We start from the raw sequence: 18,942 nt of genomic DNA on the forward strand, positions 1-18,942 counted from the left end.
GGGCAGGTCTGGAGGACCAGAGCAGGAACAGGGGACATTTTCTGTGTCTTTGCACATCCAAACATGTCCACTGCCTTTCTGCACAGATGATCACTCGGGGGCACAAGTGTCTTGGGCCCTGACCTTTTCCCTAAAAACCCCATGCAGTGAGCTGTGTCCTCGCCCTTGTCTTTCCAGAGGTTTGACGTGAGGGCCATTTGTGCCAGGTCCTCAGCCATTTCAGACCATCACTCAGGCTCTACCGTGGGCATTTTCACCTCTGCCGAGCTCCCTGCCGAGCTCCTTTCCTCTTGGAATACTGTGTCCCCTCCTCCCTGTCATCTGGTAGGCTCACCGGACATGCAGTGCAGGCTCTCAGTGAACCCCTGGCCTCACCTGCCCTTCTGGTCCCCAGAGTGGACCAAGCGCTGGCTGTGGCCTCACATGTCCCTGGGAGAGACGTCATGTGAGGCCATCCAGCAGGATGAGCGTAAGGTCCAGGTAAGAAGCCTGACCTTCCCCTGCCCCGTCTGCTCCCCCTTCCAGATCCGGTCCGACAAGGACAACGACATCCCCATCCGATACAGCATCACAGGCGTGGGCGCCGACCAGCCCCCCATGGAGGTCTTCAGCATCGACTCCATGTCCGGCCGGATGTATGTCACGCGGCCCATGGACCGGGAGGAGCGAGCCTCCTACCACGTGAGTCTCGGGCTCCTAAGGGCGCGGCGTTGGAGGGGAATGCAAACCCAAGTCCATATCAGAAAAGCCCACCTGCCTGCGGGGCGCCTCCCCAGGCTGTGCAATTCACGGAGCAGATGGGCCGAGAATGTGCTCTGGTAACGTGTCCCTGGTGATGCCGGGAGGGTCTGGGACACACTGGGGGACCCACTGGTCAGAAGCCATGGACCCACGTGACCTGCTGGGAGTTCTGCTGGGGAAGGGGTCGTGCAGCTGCTGTGTCACTGCCACCTCTCCAGTTCTGGACGCGCATCCCCAGCCCCTCTGCCCCTTCCTCTGAGAGCAGAAAGGCAGCTCTGAGCGAGCACTGCTGCTTTCATGGGGAGCTGCCAGTGGAGAGGGAAAAACCATGAGAAAGTGAAGGCTGCGAGGCTCAATTAAAGGGACCGTCCACCACTTTCCACTTGGCCTCCTGACCTGGCGGCACACAATTGGCCCTAGAGCTCGGTGGGCGCATGGCTCTCACGCCGCCCGCCGTGGTGTCCGACCCACTTTGGGCTCTGCCTCCTCGTTGTGGGATGAGCATTTGCACCTGCGGGAGGCGGGAGCTGGAGCCAGACCTGGGGGGCAGGGCTGGGCAGCCCCACCCAGCAGCTGAGACCTGCGCCCTTAACCTCTCCGACCTCCATGCTCTCCTGCAAAGGGGAAACAATCAGGCTGCCTCAGCGTGTGTTCTGAGGACTCAGGGTGACATCCCTGCAGTGTTCAGGACAGAGCCCAGCATGTGGTAAGGCTGCCTCTGTGGCTACAGCCAGGGCGTCGGAACTCCCAGCTCCCGGATTGTGTTCACAAAAACCTTCAGGTGAGGGGACGCATTCACAGCCTCCGCCCTGTGTCATCTACAGACAGGCACTGACCTCACTTGGCTTCAGCCTGCAGTGCCAGATGTGAACCCTGAGAAGGGAGGCTCCACGCGGGCAGGCTTGTCCATACTGCATCCCCTGGCGGAGACCAGAGCCCACCACTGGGGGCGGGCAGGCCCCTCTGAGTCACAGGCTTTGCTCTCTCAACTGCTCAGCTCCTAGCCCAGGATGGCTGCAGAATTTCTGAGTCCAGCACAAGATGAAATGGGGGCCCCTCTGAGCTTACTACAAGTTTTACGATGGTGATGGCTGAGCGTTAAACCATACACAGACCCTTCTGAGTACAAGGCCCAAATGACTATGAGGGTCACACACTTGCCTCCTGTGAAGTGGGACAGACAGGAGGCTGAAGCTGGAGGACTTGTGGGTCTCATCCCGGGGCCGTCTGGGCCTCCCCGTCCCCTTCTGCACCTCGGTGCAAATGGCTCAGAACCACACCCGAGTGTCACTGTGCACTCTGAAGACCCCCAGCCCTGGGCACCCCAAGAGCACCTCGATTCCAAGAGCGCCACACACCCTCTCCCTGCACCGCCAAACCAGACCCTGGGAAGGCAGGAGCCACGTTTGGGAAAAGGAGACCCACTTGGCTGTGGACTGAGAGATAGCTCCCCAATTCCTCACCTGCCATGGGCCAGAGAATCACTTTGATTTTAGAGTCCACGATTTTAGTGGGGCTCTGATGTTAGTTACCTCTGTCCACCCAGACAGTATCCGTGCCACTAAAGTCAACCCCCGACATGATGTGACTCAATTGCGGGGTGACCCCTGTAACCTTCCCACCTGGAACCTGCGCCTCATATCCAGAGTCCTCTCTGCTCCCCCAATGGGTGCCATTTAATCGTGTCCTGAGTCCCACCGTCATCATGGCTGTTGAGGGGGTGGGGCAGCATCTCCCACCTGAGAGGGAGTTGACAGACAGTGGACACAGGTCACTGGAGGTGGCTGCACGAAGCCTGTGATCACGAGACAGACGAGCATCACTGCTCTGCCAGGCGATTCCCCAGAAGGTGCCTTCATGGCTTCCTCAGGAAGCCTTGCTGTTGGGGCCACGGGCGGTCAACTTGGGCAGGATTTTCCTGAGCCTCCTTTTCCCTGCCTGTGAACAGAGATCCGACAGACCCATCTCATGGTTCTTGTGAACAGTAAGGTGAGCCAGCGCCTGTGGAGGTCTTGGGGCACTCCCAGCCAGAGCCAGCGCAGGGCTGATGGAAGACAACAGGATCCCGCACACGGCAGGCATGCACAGCGCATCGCAGGAAATTTACTCTGCACAAAACACCCAGATTTGCAAGTCTCAGGACATTCCTTATTGCCAAGTCACAAAGTATTTCTTGTCTCCAACACCAAGACAGACCCCCAGCCCCAAGCCTGCAGCTGTGTGTCCAGCCTGAGAGATGGAGGGGAGGGGTGGGTGGGCTCTTAGAGATTTCCAACAGAATCTATCAAATGTTGTTTTAAGCTTTTGGAGGGGGATGAGAAGACCCGGCCAGCCACTTTCCATTGAGAGTCCACTCGGCCTGCTCCTGCTGCTAAAGATAGCAGCCCAACCAGGGTGTCACTTTAGTTAGAAGATAATAACTTTAATTTTAGCTCAGAATTACTTTTTTCAAAGCCTCCTCACCTTTGCCTCGGCGCCTTATTGCCTGGCCGCATCTGACAAGATGAAGGATGGCCCAGCTGCCCGTGGGAGGATCCCCTGGAGGAGGGCACAGCAACCCACTCCAGTATTCTTGGGCTTCTCTGGTGGCTCAGACAGTAAAGAATCTGCCTGCAACGTGGGAGACCTGTGTTCAATCCCTGGGTTGGGAAGATCCCCTGGAGGAGGGCATGGCAACCCACTCCAGTATTCTTGCCTGGAGAATCCCCATGGACAGAGGAGCCTGGCAGGCTACAGTCCATGGGGTCACAGAGAGTCAGACACGACTGAAGCGACTTAGCAACCACACACTGGCCACCCCGGGAGGACTTCCACAGCAGGGAGGTGCAAACTGGGCTCCAGGAGCGGGGGCCCGATGGCAGGGGGTGTTGGGGGGCGGTTGGCTGGGAGAAACAACCGCACAGCACCCCATCCTGAGATGCTTAAACACGACACTTCAAGCTGATCTGTCTTGAAGGGCGCAGCTGCATGGCTCTGCAGGCTGCAGCTCCCAGGAACCTGAGCTCGCTTGTCTCCTTGTGATGACGTGGATCGTCTCCTCCAAGAAGCCCACCTTGAGCTCCCCCGAAACACACGGTGTCAAGGGGAAAATTCTACACAGGGCTGTCGGCCGAGGCTGCGGAGAGGTCAAGGCCCCTCCTGCAGTCATGGATGGCACCCTCCCCTCCCCCAAGGCTGGCAGAGCCGCTGGGGATGCAGGGCACCAAGGGGATTGCCTGATGACTGGGCAGGGCCCCCAGCTCAGAGACCCCTCCTGCTGGAGGCTCCTCTGGGCACCCTTGACTTGGCACTGTCTTGGCATGAGGACCCTGTAGTCCAGTGTGTTTGGTTTCGAGGGTGATATGGTTTCCACAGAGAGATGAGGGCATGGCTGTGTGACAGTCACAGTGTTGGTCTGGAGAGACAGGTCGGTCCCTTCCACCTCCAAGTGTGGTTTTCCTGTCTAGTCTCAGGGCCCCATGGCCCCACTCCAGCCCGCTCTGCTGCCCGTGGGGCTCAGCCACTCTGCATCCCCCATGCTTGCTGTCCTCTGGGCCCCTCACCCAGGGCTCAGCTCCAGCATCACCTCCTCCGAGAGGCCTGCCTGGCCTCCTCCCCACCCCATGGGTCACCGCAGTCACATGTCTCCTCAGGGGCCATCTCCTGTATGAGAAGCCTCAGGGCAGCCCCGGATCTCATGGAGCCATGGACTAGGGCACATCCAGTGCCTGCCACAGGTGGGCCCTTAATAGATATTGATTGAGCAAATGAATTAATGAGTGAGTGAATGAATAAAAGACAAAAATCCAAAATTGAAGAGGGGAGTCTGAGGAGCCCCTGTGGGCCCTTCAGCCCAAGTTGGGGTACCTACCCTTTGTACCTTGAGTTGTTCCCAGATGGAGCTCCCTGGAGCCCCTTCCCCATCAGAGAGGGGCCTTCCACCCCAGGGCCTCTGGACCCATTTCCTCTCTGCTGTCCCAAGAAAGATAAGCCAGGGTGTGACTGGCCAACAGGGTAGACTCGAAGTGGATGCCCCAGTTCAAGGACCCACTGTGTCTCCTCTCTGGGTCTCCCCCAGGCCTGGCCTCCTGGCAGCAAGGGGCCTAAGCCCCCACCCCCCACACATGGCCTTTCTGCAGCTGCTCTAGGTAGACATGAGTCCTCAGCATCAGTGGTGCACGGATGGGTGTCAGCGTGGACCCTCGGGTCAGCCTCCAGGTCCCATGGTCGCCCTGTTTCACCCTCCCAGGACACCTCCCATTTCCACAGACGAGAGAACCCAGGCTCATGACATATCCCAAGCCCACCCCACAGTCCCCAGGCTGCCCCTTGAGGGGTCCCTGAACTGCTCTGTCGCCCCACCCCAGGGCTGTAGGTCACAGGAGATCTGCTCTTGGTGCTTCACAAGGCTTCGGGTCAGGCGCATCCCCACTGGGGGCAGCTGCTGGCCCTGACAGCATATGTTGCTTTCTTTCTAGCTCCGAGCACATGCTGTGGACATGAACGGCAACAAGGTGGAGAACCCCATCGACCTGTACATCTACGTCATTGACATGAACGACAACCGCCCTGAGTTCCTTAACCAGGTGTACAACGGCTCCGTGGACGAAGGCTCCAAGCCAGGTGAGCCCTGAGCCCCAAGACAGGGACATTCCCAAGGAGGGACACGCAGGCCCCGCCGCCATGATGACACCTGAGACTCATCGCCTATGAGTTTATTTTAGCTCCCACTGCATGCCCTAGAGAGTGGGCATCCCTGCTCCACATACCTCACAGTCCAGGCCAGGCACAGACAGAGGGGCTGAAACAAGGGAGCAGAGCCCCTGCAGTGACGATTTGGCTCAGGAGCCCCCTGGGCGCTGAGTCATGGGGACGGCAGTAGATTAGGGAAGTCTCCTCTGCAGAGGTGACCTGTGGGCCAGGAGCTGACTTGTGATCAGAAGCAGCACTCAGAAGGGCAGGGAGGGAGTCTGGCGGCAGGGAGAACATGTGCAAAGGTCCTGGGGCCAGTCAGGGAGGAGGCTGGCCATCTGAGGCCTCCTGGGCACCTTTGGGCACAGCGGGAAGCACCTGAGAAGGCTGACTCCCTCAGCCTGAAGAAGTGAGCTGTGTGCCTGAGGCCCTTGGTCCCCCTCAGAGCTGACCTAAGAGCTGACCCGTCTTCCCAAGGACTCCTGTCCAGCATAAATGATAACAACCGCTTTACAATGTCTGGTCTCTGGATCCCATAATGACCAAGAAGTGGGCGCCTCCCTCCCACTTCAGCTCAGACAAGACTCAAGGCCTGAGGAAGTGGAGCAAGCAGTCCCAACCCCTCGGTGTGGACATGGGTGCTAATCCCCAGCGGATGCTGGCACAATAGCTCAGAGATCCCCCAGCATCACCTGGGAACGTGTTATAAATGCATAGCTGGTGGCCACCCGCTGATTCAGACTCTGCAGGTGTCCCGAGGAAGCAGCCAAGCTCCAAGTAACTCTGCACTTGCTAAGGTTTAAGAAACCCAGCCCTACACTGTCTCCTGATTTGGGGGAGGGTGGGGGGCAGTTGTCCTCAGGACAACTACTCAGTTTGGGGCAGGCAGGGGCAGGGGGCAGTGTGGAACTGAGCCAAGCACCACTGCTGGGGACCCTGCTAAGGGCTGCTGGAAGCTGCCACTAAAATTCAGACTCTGGTAACATTTGAAATTGAGAAACTAAGGGTCATTTTGATTCATGAGTGATGCCCTGTGCAATACTGGGAACATACGCACAGTAAAGGTGTTGCCTGTCATCTGAACATCACAGAGGCTGCCCCTCCCCAGCCCCGGTGGGTGCCCATCCTGGGAAGACTTCCCGGGCCTCTGAGGAGGGGTCAGCAGGCGTCCAGCATGTGGAGGGGCAGGAAAGCAAACATTTATCATCTCTTCTCCCTGGAGGCAACTGCCACAGCTCCGTCTCCAGGGGCTGCTGCTTCCATAAGGTGAAGTGCATTTACAACTGATTGTCCTCAGAATCAGAAGGCATGGGCCAGCCCAATGTCAGCAAAGGGAAAGCAATGTGACATTGTTTCTGCAGAAACCTCAGGTGGCTGGGCCCTGCAGGCCCCTGAGGGGCAAGTGGGTGGCCAAATTAGCTACAAACAACCAAAGAAAGCAAATAAGGACTGCTGACAGCCAGCTCTTTAAGGAGCAGAGTGGAGAGTGGCTGTCGGGCTTGGTGGGTTGTGGGGGGACTTTCTTGTTAACGGAAGCGGCAAGTCCTCTCTCCCCAAGACCCAGGACACTCTGTGAAGGTGCCTCAAATCAAGCCTCCCACATCTTATTTTCAAACAAATCAATGAGACAGTTTTCCCAAACGCATGACTGCCTTTACTCATTAGGATAACAAAAACAACAAACTGCTTCATCTTCCCCTCGAAATCCTGATAAGCCTTTAAGCCAGGACATTGGAGCATCCTCGGATCGCTGGACACGGCCCGGGCGGGCTGAAGGCTGGCCCTTTATTCCCTGGGCACTCAACACCTTTCTGTTTGCACTAAATGTTGGGTGACTTTTGGAGACCCTGGGTGCCCTCAGCTCCATTTCTGGTCCTGGAACAACCATCAGAGGGGACCAGAGATGTGACCTCTTTGTGCAAAGCCAGGATGGAGCTGCACGGTGCCTCGTTGGGCTTGGCTTGACGCCCTGGTCCAGAACGAGGAGGCCATGTCCAGACAGAGCAGGGCCCACCTCCTCGATGCAGAAGGCTCCCCGGGATATGGAAACAGTCTCTATAAGTCCTTTTCTCACCCCAGTAAATTACAATAATAGAAGGTTTTACACAGTGCCTTTGTGGGATAAGGAAAAACTACCGCCAGAAATTAGTCATTATTCTCTGGAATGATAGGCTAATGAAGGGTTTCAGATGCATGTTCTAATGGAAAACAAGTGAAAAGATATATTCAGTATTGACTCAGCCGGGTAGGAGTCAGCTAAGGTCTGGGAAGTTGCGGTGGGGACGTCAGCCAGCTGCTGGGGGCCAGATCCCAGGTCACCCCACATCTTCACTGACCCCCAGGCCCCTCCATGTCATGAAGCCCTCTCTGGCTTTGCTGAGTCGCAGGGGCCTCACACACAATTCTGGTTCATACAGCTGTTCAGTTCAGTCACTCAGTCATGTCCGACTCTTTGCAACCCCATGGACTGCAGCATGCTGGGCTTCCCTATCCATCACCAACTCCCGGAGCTTACTCAAACTCATGTCCATTGCGTCAGTGATGCCATCCAACCATCTCACCCTCTGTGGTCCCCTTTTCCTCCCGCCTTCAATCTTTCCCAGCATCAGGGTCTTTTCCAATGAGTCAGTTCTTCACATCAGGCGGCCAAAGTATTGGAGTTTCAGCTTCAACATCAGTCCTTCCGATGAATATTCAGGACCTCTTTCCTTTAGGATGGACTGGTTGGATCTCCTTGCAGTCCTAGGGACTCTTAAGAGTCTTCTCCAACACCACAGTTCAAAAACATCAATTCTTTGGCGCTCAGCTTTCTTTATAGTCCAACTCTCACATCTAGCTGAGAAGCTGAATTTCTCGTTGTATTTCGTATAAATGGCCACGTGGGGGCAGTGGTTGCCGTGTTGAGTCCCCACCCGGGTGGGGCCACAGCAGCAGTCACTCCCCATGCCTGGGACCTTCGGGCCCCTCCTGATCATGGTCCCAAATCCTGGAGGTAACTGGCCAGGGGCCGCCAAGACCTGGGAGACTGCATGTGAGGTTGCAGATGAGAAGGGGAGACACGTCCGCTGGCCGCCCTCTGAATGTCCTACAACTGGAGCTTTGCTTGGGTGGGTGCCCCGCTGCTTCCAGGCACACACCCACCTCTTCCTTTCCAAACTCTGCCCTTTCTGCAGAGCCTGCCTTGATGCCCCCCTGTTCTGTGTCCCCCAAATCTTCTGGGCCCACCACCGGAGGGGACCATCTCATGCTTCCAGGCAGAAGCTCCACCTGCAGGGGTGGCCGCACAGTGCACAGAGGCAAGCGGGTTCACCCGCTCCGTGCACTCCCGCTGTCAGGACACGTGACGCGGGTTCACCCGCTCCGTGCACTCCCGCTGTCAGGACGCACGACGCGGGTTCACCCGCTCCGTGCACTCCGGCTGTCAGGACGCGCGACGCGGGTTCACCCGCTCCGTGCACTCCCGCTGTCAGGACGCGCGACGCGGGTTCACCGGCTCCGTGCACTCCCGCTGTCAGGACGCGCGACGCGGGTTCACCGGCTCCCTGCACTCCCGCTGTCAGGATACGTGGGCACTGAATGTGCATCCCCGTCCCGCAAAACCGGTTGGTCTTAAGGAAGCAGTCTTTTCCATCAAATCCTCTTTCCCTAGCTTTGAAATTGACCCTGTGCTCGTGAGTTCAGATTAATAATAATTATAAAAAATTATGTCTGTAATATGGATGTTTTCCATAAAGAAATGGAGTTTCATTTATTTCAAGTGCACCAGAAAGTGGAACCAAAATTAGAGTTTCCCAGAAAAAGGTTCAACTGAGAAGCGACGAGAAGAAACCCAAGAGGACTGTGACCTGGTGCTTACTGAAGCCTGGGGTAACAGAGGCATCTCTGGCCCTGGGTGGGCAGGAAGCAGGAAGGCCGGGCTTTGGGCAACCTTGACCCTCCTAGGCAAGCACCGCTCCAAGCAACTCTTCAATGTGCTTCCTGATAGGGTCTCATTGGAAGAAATGTCTTTTTAAGATATCTTTTTATTTTGACATGATTGTAGATGCACATGCAGTTGTAAGAAGTAATACAGAGACATCCCACAGACCCTTCCCCTGACTTCCCCCAGTGGTAACATCTCACAGATGCAGGGTCACACCAGGGTGTAACATTGGTGCAAGCCCTGGCCCTCACTCAGACTTCAGCACGAGGGTGTATGTGAGTGCCTGTGTGTCCGTGCAGTTTATCACGTGTGCAGATTCGCATGACCTCCATGGTCAAGACATTTAAGGCTAACACCCATCTCCCCGCTCACCAATCCATCTGCCCACCGTCCCTACCCTGGCAACCATTGACCTGCTCTCCATATCTGTGATTTTGTCATTTTCAGACTTTTGTATAATTGTGACCATAGCAGTATGTTACCTCTGAGTGTGCTCTCAGTTACTCAGTTGTGTCTGACTTTTGTGACCCCATGGACTGTAGACTGCCAGGTCGCTCTGTCTATGGGATTCTCCAGGCAAGAATACTGGAGTGGGTTGCCATACCCTCCTCCAAGGGATCTTCCTGCCCTGGGGATCAAACTCATCTCTCTTGCATCTCCTGCATTGGCAGGCAGATTCTTTACCACTAGCACAACCAGTCCATCCTAAAGGAAATCAGCCCTGAATGTTCATTGGAAGGACTGATGCTGAAGCTGAAACTCCAATACTTTGGCCACCTGATGCAAAAAACTGACTTATTTGAAAAGACCCTGATGCTGGGAAAGATTGAGGATAGGAGGAGAAGGGGACAACAGAGGATGAGATGGTTGGATGGCATCATCAACTCAACGTACATAGGTTTGGGTGGACTCCGGGAGTTGGTGATGGACAGGGAGGGCTGGCGTGCTGCGGTTCATGGGGTCGCAAAAGAGCCAGACACGACTGAGGGACTGAACTGATCTGAGCACCACCTGGGAAGCCCATGTTACCTTTGGGGGCTGGGTTTTTCCACTCAGTATAATTCTCTGGATATTCAGGCAAATTGTGTGTCCATTTCAGGAGTTGGTGATGGACAGGGAGGCCTGGCGTGCTATGATTCATGGGGTTGCAAAGAGTCGGACATGACTGAGCAACTGAGCTGAACTGAACTGAAGCTCGTTTCTTTTCACTGCTGAGTAGGCTGCAGTGTGGAGTCCCTACCCTCATTCACCCTTTGAAGGGCGTTCTGGCTGTCCCAGTTTGGGACAGTAATGAAGCTGCCAAGAACTTTCACTCCCGTGTGGACTTTCATGTGAATTTTCATTTTCTCTGGGACAAATGCCTGAGGACTCAATCACTGGGTGGTACGGGCACCAGGAAGTGCCACACACTCTTCTGATCTCCTGTCCCACCGTCTGAGTGGCCCGGCTTCTCCGTCCTCACCGCATTTGGTGGTGTCATCATGTCGTGTTAGCTGTTCTGATAGGTGCGCAGTGCTACCTCACTGTGGTTTCTATTTCTCTTTCCCTGATGCTAAGTGTGGTGGAGATCCCTTCCTGTGCTTGCCATCTGCATCTCCTCCTTGCTGGGACGTCTCTTCATGTCTTGTGTCCATCTTCTAATTAGTTGCTTTTTTAATCACTGAGTTTTGAGAACTGTTTATTTGAGATGCAAGCCCTTTGCCAGATGTGTGGTCTGCAGATAATTTCTCCTACTTTGGCACTCATGTTTTTCATGCTCTTCAGGGGGTCTTTTGGGAGGGAGCAAGAGTTTTTCATTTTGATGAAGTTCAATTTTTCACTCTCCTTTGATGGACTGGACTTGGGTATTGAGAACTCTTCCCAAACCCTGGGTCCTGAATATGTTCTAGGCTTCATTCTAAAGGTTTTAAGTTTCACATTTTATTTTTCGTCCTTGGTCCATTCCAAGTTAATTTCTTTTTTCTTAATGTTTCAAATTTGTTCATCTATTAACCAAGAAAGGTGCTTCCCCCCACCCCATTATATTCACATTTCAGGGATGCTATAGACTGTTCAAATTCACTTTTGGACATTGAGTTAATTTCTGTGTGATTTTTATAGAAGGCGTGAGACTCAGTCTGGTTCATTTTTTGCTTATGGATGCCCAGATGCTCCTGCACTGTTTGTTGGAAAGGCTTTCTGTATTTCATTGAGTTGCTTGTGTACCTTTGTCAAAAATCAGTTGGCTTGTTTATGGGTTTGCTCTGTGTTCTCTGCTCCCATCCACTGATCTGCCAGCCCCTTGCTCCCTGGATGTCGGTAGCTCCATAGGAAACCTTGAGTGGAGCGGAGGTAAAGGCTGTTTCAGACTCCAGCTACCCCTTGTCCTCACGGGGTGGGACTGTGCCCTTGGCAGGTGACATCGTGTGGCACTCAGCCACTCATCTTAGACTCCCAGTGGCCAGCTGTGGCCAGCATGGCGAGGCCTCGGCCAGCCACTCATTCTGTTTCATCGTTAAATGGAGGTGATGGTACCACCGACCTTGGGGAATCAGCTGAAGGCGTCCACCTGAGGCAGCTGACACCTGTGCTACTGTTAATGGTGTAATTACTATTAATGGGTATTAACTTATTACTATTGTTAAATGTTCTTACTCAAAATATCGGTTCATTTTCCCAACTCTGGTAGCAAGTTACATTGTCAGATGGAATCTCAGATTGAACCATAAATCTCGCTTAAAACCAGCTGTCCTCTACATTACGTTCCTGCGTCCCTCAGGTCACCTGATGGCCGAGCTAGACCTCAGACGTTCTGAATTATCACAAACTCCCCACTGGCCACGGCTGAATGAGGGGCTCGGCCAGCCAGAGCCAAGCTGAGGCCTGGTCCCAGAGCTGATGGGAGGATTGGGCCCAGGTGCTCCTCCAGGCCCTGCCCCCTTCAGGAGGATACGCAGGAGAGGGAAGGGGAGGGGTCCTCCTGGGTGAGGCCACAGCTGGGCCTTGGCCAGTGGGCCGCAGCAGAGGGCGTTCAAGAGGAGAAACCGGAGGAACCCCTGTAAGCCCCAGCTTCCAGCCGAGCAGGCTTCCCCATCGGGCCCCTATTCACCCCCTGACCCCAGTCCTATTCCCAGAGCTGCATAGGGTTGGGGGGTGGCACTGCAGAGCAGAGGCTGAGACCCTGGGAGGCCCTCGGCCAGGCCAACTGTTTTCTTCACCAGAAGCAAGCGCTCTCCTGCACCTCCGGGTGCCCCTCCAGGGTGCAGGCGCATCTTTAAAAGGTCAAGTTCAGCTCCTTGGAACTTGGCCTCTTTGAGAAGAAGGACAGATTAAAAACCTTTGGGGCCCCTGACCTGCAGCTTCTGAGCCCAACCACTTCCCAGGCTCGTGAACCTGGCCGGGGGAGGCCCCGCGTCTCTGCTGGAGGCCTCGGGCTCCCCCGCAGTGGGCTCACCTCCCACTGATGCTCTGACTACGCGGCCATCATGGAAACAGCACTGACCGGGCCGCTGGGGGCCGGGCACCCTGTTAGGGCCTCCAGACAGGAAACCTGCTGAATCGTGTACAGCCCTGTGACAGGCACTGTGGACAGGAGGGAACAGAGGCGAAGAGCAGGTAAGAAGAGACAGCGGGAGCGCGCGTCACCAAACCAAACTTCCTGGTGCCGCGCTGCCAGTCCACCCACATGGGGTGTGGTTGTGGTGAAGGAACGTGTATTTACTGAAATGGCTCCAAACCAGGACAGGCGGTTCGTGCTCAAAAGATCCAAACCCTTCTTGCGGGGGGTGGAGGTGTCGGGGGCGAGCGCGGGTGTGATGATTAGCTCGTGCACAATTCTCTACTTGGTGGGGGGGCGGGGCGGGGTCGCGGGGGTTAATATTATCAACTCTTAGGCGCCTGTAGGTCGGGCCACACGTGCTCAGAACTCATGGTCATCAAGTAGTTAATGTGCTCCACGGGGTGGTGGTCTCAGCCTTTGTTAACCCACCCATGAGACCAGCATCAGATGCTGTTATCAGGGTATTTCAGAGAGGAGCTGGTGCAGAGGACATGCGGCCGGGCCGCGGGGGGGGGGCTAGTGTGGGGGCGGGGCCAGTGGGGGGAAGTAGGGGCAGAGGCCCCGGAGTGTCCTGCTTTGGTTCAGGTGGGGACAAGAGTTAAAGCAGGTGATCTGGCTCATGAGCTGCAGTTCTAACCATGGAGCTAAACTGCCTCCCCTCCCCAGCCTGGGTCAGGAATAACTATGGACGCAAGTCTCAGAAAACCCAGCTGAAACAAGTGGCATTTTAGATGAGCGCATGAAGCTGGCAGGCTCCCCATCTCTGTGCCCTTTGCCTCCCTCTCTGATTTCTCACCATGAGGTCACAACATGGCTGCTTTACCTCCAAGCGTCACATACACTATCAGGGGAGAAGGGTTAGGGAACCATCCCTCTGGAAAAGCACACACAAAAGCTGTGTGTGAGGTGCCCCTTCTCCAGGGTGGGAAAGCGTGAACTCCACTTCCAGGAAGCCCATTGTCCAGTTGAGGAACCAAAAGACAGGTGTGCTAGGTAGGGGCCTACAGATGGTATCTGATGCACGTGTGGGCAAAGGCCATTAGGATGGGAGGAGTCTCTCCTGCCCCAGGGCCTCTGCAGGGGCTACGCACGCAGCCTGGCCAGCCTCCTCCTGACTGCTAGCACAGTGGCTCCCCCTCGCTTCTCCAGAGCTGTCTTCCCCACCGAGCTCACCAGCCCAGCCTCCCCCTGACCGCTAGCACACTGGCTCCCCCTCGCTTCTCCGGAGCTGTCTTCCCCAGCGAGCCCACCAGCACGCGCTCCCTGCACACAGACGCCTCTGGTCGTATCACTACTGCATCCTCTCAGTTTGTTGTCATCACTGCCTTTCCCCTTTGCAGGGCAGAGACCCTGTCTGTCCCCTCACTTCCTCCATCACCACCATGTGCCTGAGCAAGGGTGGGATTCAGTGACAGCTCAGCCTGAGCCACGGGCCAGCTCGTGGGTGGGGACCGCACCTCCGTGCCCAGGCCCCCACCTCTCTGGAGCTCCGAGGGTGCACAGCAGTTCTGTGAAGGCCTCCTGGAGGGTCCACACCTGTGCAGAGGGAGGCGGCCAGGCCTGCAGTGTGCCCCAGTGGCCGGCGGTGTCTGATGCTATGTGCCTCAACCCCTGGTCAGGTTTATCCTGCTGACCCTCCAGTCTCACACTTCCTACCACCCTACCCAGCCCCCACTTTTCAGGAAATGAGCTCACAGGGCTCAGGACAGACCTCACAGCTCCATCCTCATAGCTGGACACCCCCCTCCCCTCTGCACCAGCTGGGGGTCCATGTCCTTACAACAACCCTTCCCTCTGGAAATCAGAGTCGCCATGTGCTCTCCTGCCTGGAGGCAACCAGACGGGTTTCATGGCGTCGCTCGAGCCTCCCAAGAAAAGACGCCTCTGTATCGATTATTTTTACTAAAAAAAAAAAAAAAAAGCTGTAATTGGAATCTCTGCTTTTCCTAACCCCTTGTAACTGCATGAGGGCCTATATTATAAATTTTGAAATTAATGTCACTTTAAAATATTAAATAGCAGAGAAATCTACATGCTGCAAATGAAGTCAAAGAAACCTTCATCGATATAATGCAGTTTTTGCTTAAATAGATTATTCTATTAGTCGGCCCTGTTTATTTATTTATTTTATTTCTGTGCCGGTGGAAGTCCCCCTGAGACTAATGCCACGGACTATTGCACAGATGGCACCAGATACTTGAAAGTCATCCGAATATTAAGAATTTAAATCTTTAGCCTCAGTGATTTGAGCAGAAAGCCAATTATGGGGCTGAATTAGTTTTCAAATTAAACTGCGATTTAAGGCTTGTGAAATTAATCCTTTAAGGCGCATGGCAGCGTTTGTACATGAACTCCTCGCAAAAACCCAACCTCTGTCTTCTCCCCCTTTCCTGCTGGCCCGACTAATAAAGAGACGTCCAGCGTCTCAGGCAGCAGACGGCATGCCCTCTTAGGTGAAAATGCAGAGTGATGCTCAGTTTCCTTTGTTAAGATGAAGTCAGGCCTTTCTACTGGGGAGGGAGGGAGACCCAAGGAGAAAGCCACAGAAGGTGATTTCCTCCTGGATCTCACAGCCCAGCTGGTGGGGAGAGGCTTAACTCCCAGGTTATGACAGAAGCTGCTGCAGTGAGCAGTCCCAGCAGAGCGCACAGCCGGGTACCACGGTCAAATCACTCCCTCCCATGGGTGGCCCAGGCTGCCTCTGCAGGTGTACCATGACACTGGGGCTACTGGGTGCTTATGGCTGCCCGTGGACCAGACCTGCCCCACTGGAGAAGGATCAGGCTTAGCCGGGGAGGCCAGGTCATGCCTTCCCAGACACTGGGGGCCAGCCCTGCTCACACCCCAAGGTGCGATATAGCCGCTGAACACTTGCTGGAGGGTTTAGGAAGGGGCACCCTCGAGTGTGAGGAGAGTGAGACACGGGCCGGGGCAGAGATAGGGTGCCACCCAGGTAAAGGCCTGGCCCCCAAGTCAGGAACCATTTCTGAGTGCCCACTGAGGGTGGCGCTGGGGCTGGGACGAGTGTCCGGAGTACAAGCAGAGGCCGTCTCCCCCAAGCAGCTCTCCAGGTTTCAGAAAGAAGCTCCTTACACCTCTGCCCTGCCCTCCTCTTCTAGGAAGGAAGTGAAAATAACCCTGAGGCCTAGATCAGTTCCAGGGCCCCGAACACTTATATTTCATCTGGGTTTGCTGCCATGGCAACCCTGCCCTTGGCCTTTGGGCTCAGAGCACTTGGGCATGCCTGGGTCGCCTGACCACAAAGCAGCGGCCATGGACCCGCCAGGTTTTCAGAATCTGTTTTGAAGGAAACCAAATTGTGATTAAGGCTGAAAAAAAGTCCCATCAGTTTCCCTTTTTTAAAATAACATTTTACCATCTGATCATCAAGTGATAATCTTTGGAGGAAACTTGGGAGATATAGAGAAAATCACAAAGAAAAAAACGCCTTCTCCCATCTTGCCTGCCACGCAGATTGCCGTGAACACGTCTGTCAAAGATTCCCCTCTGGTCTCCTCTCTGCATGAACACATTGTTATATTAAAGAACACAGTTTAGAAACGATTGTTCTCAATTTTGCTGTATATCATGAACATTTCAAGTGTCATGAAATATTCTGGCTTTAAATGATTTCCATTGTGGGAATGTACCACAGTTTATTCAGCCAGTTATCAGACTTTCAGCATCAATTACTTATTTTTTTTAATTTATTTATTTTTGGCTGTGCTGGGTCTTCACCACTTTGCACGGGCTTTCTCTAGTTGCAGCAAGCAGGGGCTACTCATCGTGGTGTGCGGGTTTCTCACTGCAGTGGATCAGCAGGGGCTGCTCATCGTGGTGGTGTGCAGGTTTCTCACTGCGGTGGATTTTCTTGTTGCAGAGCACGGGCTCTAGGGCATCCGGGCTCAGTATTTGCAGCTGGTGGGCTCTAGAACAGCAGCCTTCAGCAACGGGCTTAGTTGCTTGGCAGCATGTGGAATCTTCCCAACCAGGGATAGAATCCTTGCTCCCTGCATTGGCAGGCAGACTCTTTACCATTAAGCCACCAGAGAAGTTCTCAATTACTTATTAATTGTGCTCCTTGTTTGCACTGCTAGGTGTGAGCTTCACAGGTCAGGGACATTTTTCTACTTTTATTTGAGACCATTGTTGATGCACACGCACTTGTGCAACAGAAGACACACTGAGCCCGCATCCACCTTCCCTGACAGTATGTGGAAATAAAGACTGGCAGATGGGAACCAGCAGAGGCTGTGTGTTCAGAGCACGGGGTGGGATCGGGGTGGGGGGGGTGGGTGGGCGTCAACAGCCACCATCACAGGCAGGCTAGAAGGCATGGAGAGGGGCTTGGGCATGCCCCAGTGAGGGCTGGGGGACTGGCAGTAGGGGCCCAGCGTGGGGCATCCTATGTGGTTGACTAGGGGTGCATTTTGACTTTTCTGGCAGATTTGGGTTTTGTTTTTATTTGGCTGCATCAGACCTCAATTGCGGCGCACGGACTCTAGAGCACGGGCTCAGTACTTGTGGCACACGAGCTTAGTTGCCCTGCAGCATGTGGGATCTTGGCTCCTGTGTTCCCTGCATTCCAAGGAGATTCTCACCCACTGGACCACCAGGCAAGTTCCTGGCTGATTTGTTTTTAATCTGCCTCTGATGACTCAGTTACCAGAATCTCCCCTGGTCTGGTCCTGGTCAGTTCTTTCACTGTTTTCAGACAGGTTTTGTCTTCCTGTGTGCCTGGTTCATCATGGGCAGAGCCCTGCGTGTGAACAGTTGCCGTGGTGACTTGAGGCTGTGTGAGACGGTACCTGTCTCTGTGGAGGATGTGCTTTTGCTCCCGCTGGGGACACTGGTAACCTAAGTGACCTTAACTAGAGCTGTGCTCCTGCGAGGCCATCTCTTCCCCATTCACCCTCACCCCTGGAAGTGCACTGCCCTTCCAGATCAGCCCAGAGACTCAAGCGTTTTCCAGGTGCTCCCTGACACACACCCACGGCAAGCCCTAAACTCGGTGTTTTCACCCCATTCCCATCAGTCTGCTGAAAGACTCATGGAGCTCTTTGGCTGTCAGAAGCCAATTTGGAATCAGCAAACATCTAGAGAGGAAAGACAGCCCCGGGCCTGGGCTCCCCTTTCCAGCCAGCACCCCCCAAGTCTGTGCCGCTGCTGTCTCTCTGCCCTGAATGAGATGCTCTTATTGCATGTGAGGTCCAGCTTCTCTTGTTTTCCTCGAGAGGAAGATTGGTTTAAGATAAACATTGTCCACCATTTGTTAAAATAGGACTTCCTGGATTTCTTTTAAATACTGAATGCCTCTAGGGAAATTCTACTGATAATTAAATTCATTAAAATTGGGTTTACACACAATTCTTTGCGAATAGCCATTGCATGAAGCTAGCTGGGTGTGTTTGATGGACTTTCTTCCAATGGCTTTCAAAACACAGAAGTTCTGTATGTTTCCCCTAGAAGACACTCGATAAAGACGTGTGGAATGAAGCAATGAACATCCTAGTGGGTGCGCAGCATCTTGGTCTGACTGCAGCCAATTCCCTCTGAAATCCAGCAAATGAGTTCATGTCCTCCCTGCCACCCTTGGCGTCCCCCCCACTTCCGGCTGCGTGAAGCCTGTTCTCTGCATGTCTTTTGTTTTGTTTAATGATATATTTTTTTAAGATTTATTTACTTTTTTTATTTTTTGACTGTGGTGGGTCTTCAGAGTTGTACACCAGCTTTCTCTCGTTGTGGCAAGCGGGGGCTACTCATCATTGTGGCGCTCAGGCTTCTGAGGCGGTGGCTTCCCTTGTTGCCGAGCACAGGCTCTAGGCACACAGGCTTCAGCAGTTGGAATGTGTGGGCTCAGTAGTTGTGGCTCTCAGGCTTAGTTGCCCTCAGTCATGTGGGATCTTCCTGGACCAGGGATTGAACCGGTGTCCCCAGCCCTGCATTGCAAGGTGGATTCCTAGCCACTGGCCCACTAGGGAAGCCCTCTGTGTGTCTTGAAGACATACCTTTGACCCACTCTCCTGATGAAAACATCTCCCTGTGATCTTAGAACAAAGTCCAAAATCCT

The 18,942-nt window shown here is 54.4% G+C and overlaps 1 protein-coding gene across 2 annotated transcripts in view; it reads left to right on the top strand.

The window, feature by feature from the left end:
* The window catches only part of CDH4 (cadherin 4), a 478,624-nt gene that overhangs the window by 419,100 nt on the left and 40,582 nt on the right, over window positions 1–18,942 (top strand). For both annotated transcript variants that reach the window (XM_027559062.1, XM_027559061.1), the window contains exons 5-6: window positions 526–681; window positions 5,199–5,343. In XM_027559062.1, coding sequence (XP_027414863.1) covers window positions 526–681; window positions 5,199–5,343 — 301 coding nt within the window. The remainder of the gene's footprint in view (window positions 1–525; window positions 682–5,198; window positions 5,344–18,942) is intronic.

The sequence above is a fragment of the Bos indicus x Bos taurus genome, chromosome 13, assembly GCF_003369695.1.
Source record: "Bos indicus x Bos taurus breed Angus x Brahman F1 hybrid chromosome 13, Bos_hybrid_MaternalHap_v2.0, whole genome shotgun sequence".
Classification (NCBI taxonomy): domain Eukaryota; kingdom Metazoa; phylum Chordata; class Mammalia; order Artiodactyla; family Bovidae; genus Bos; species Bos indicus x Bos taurus.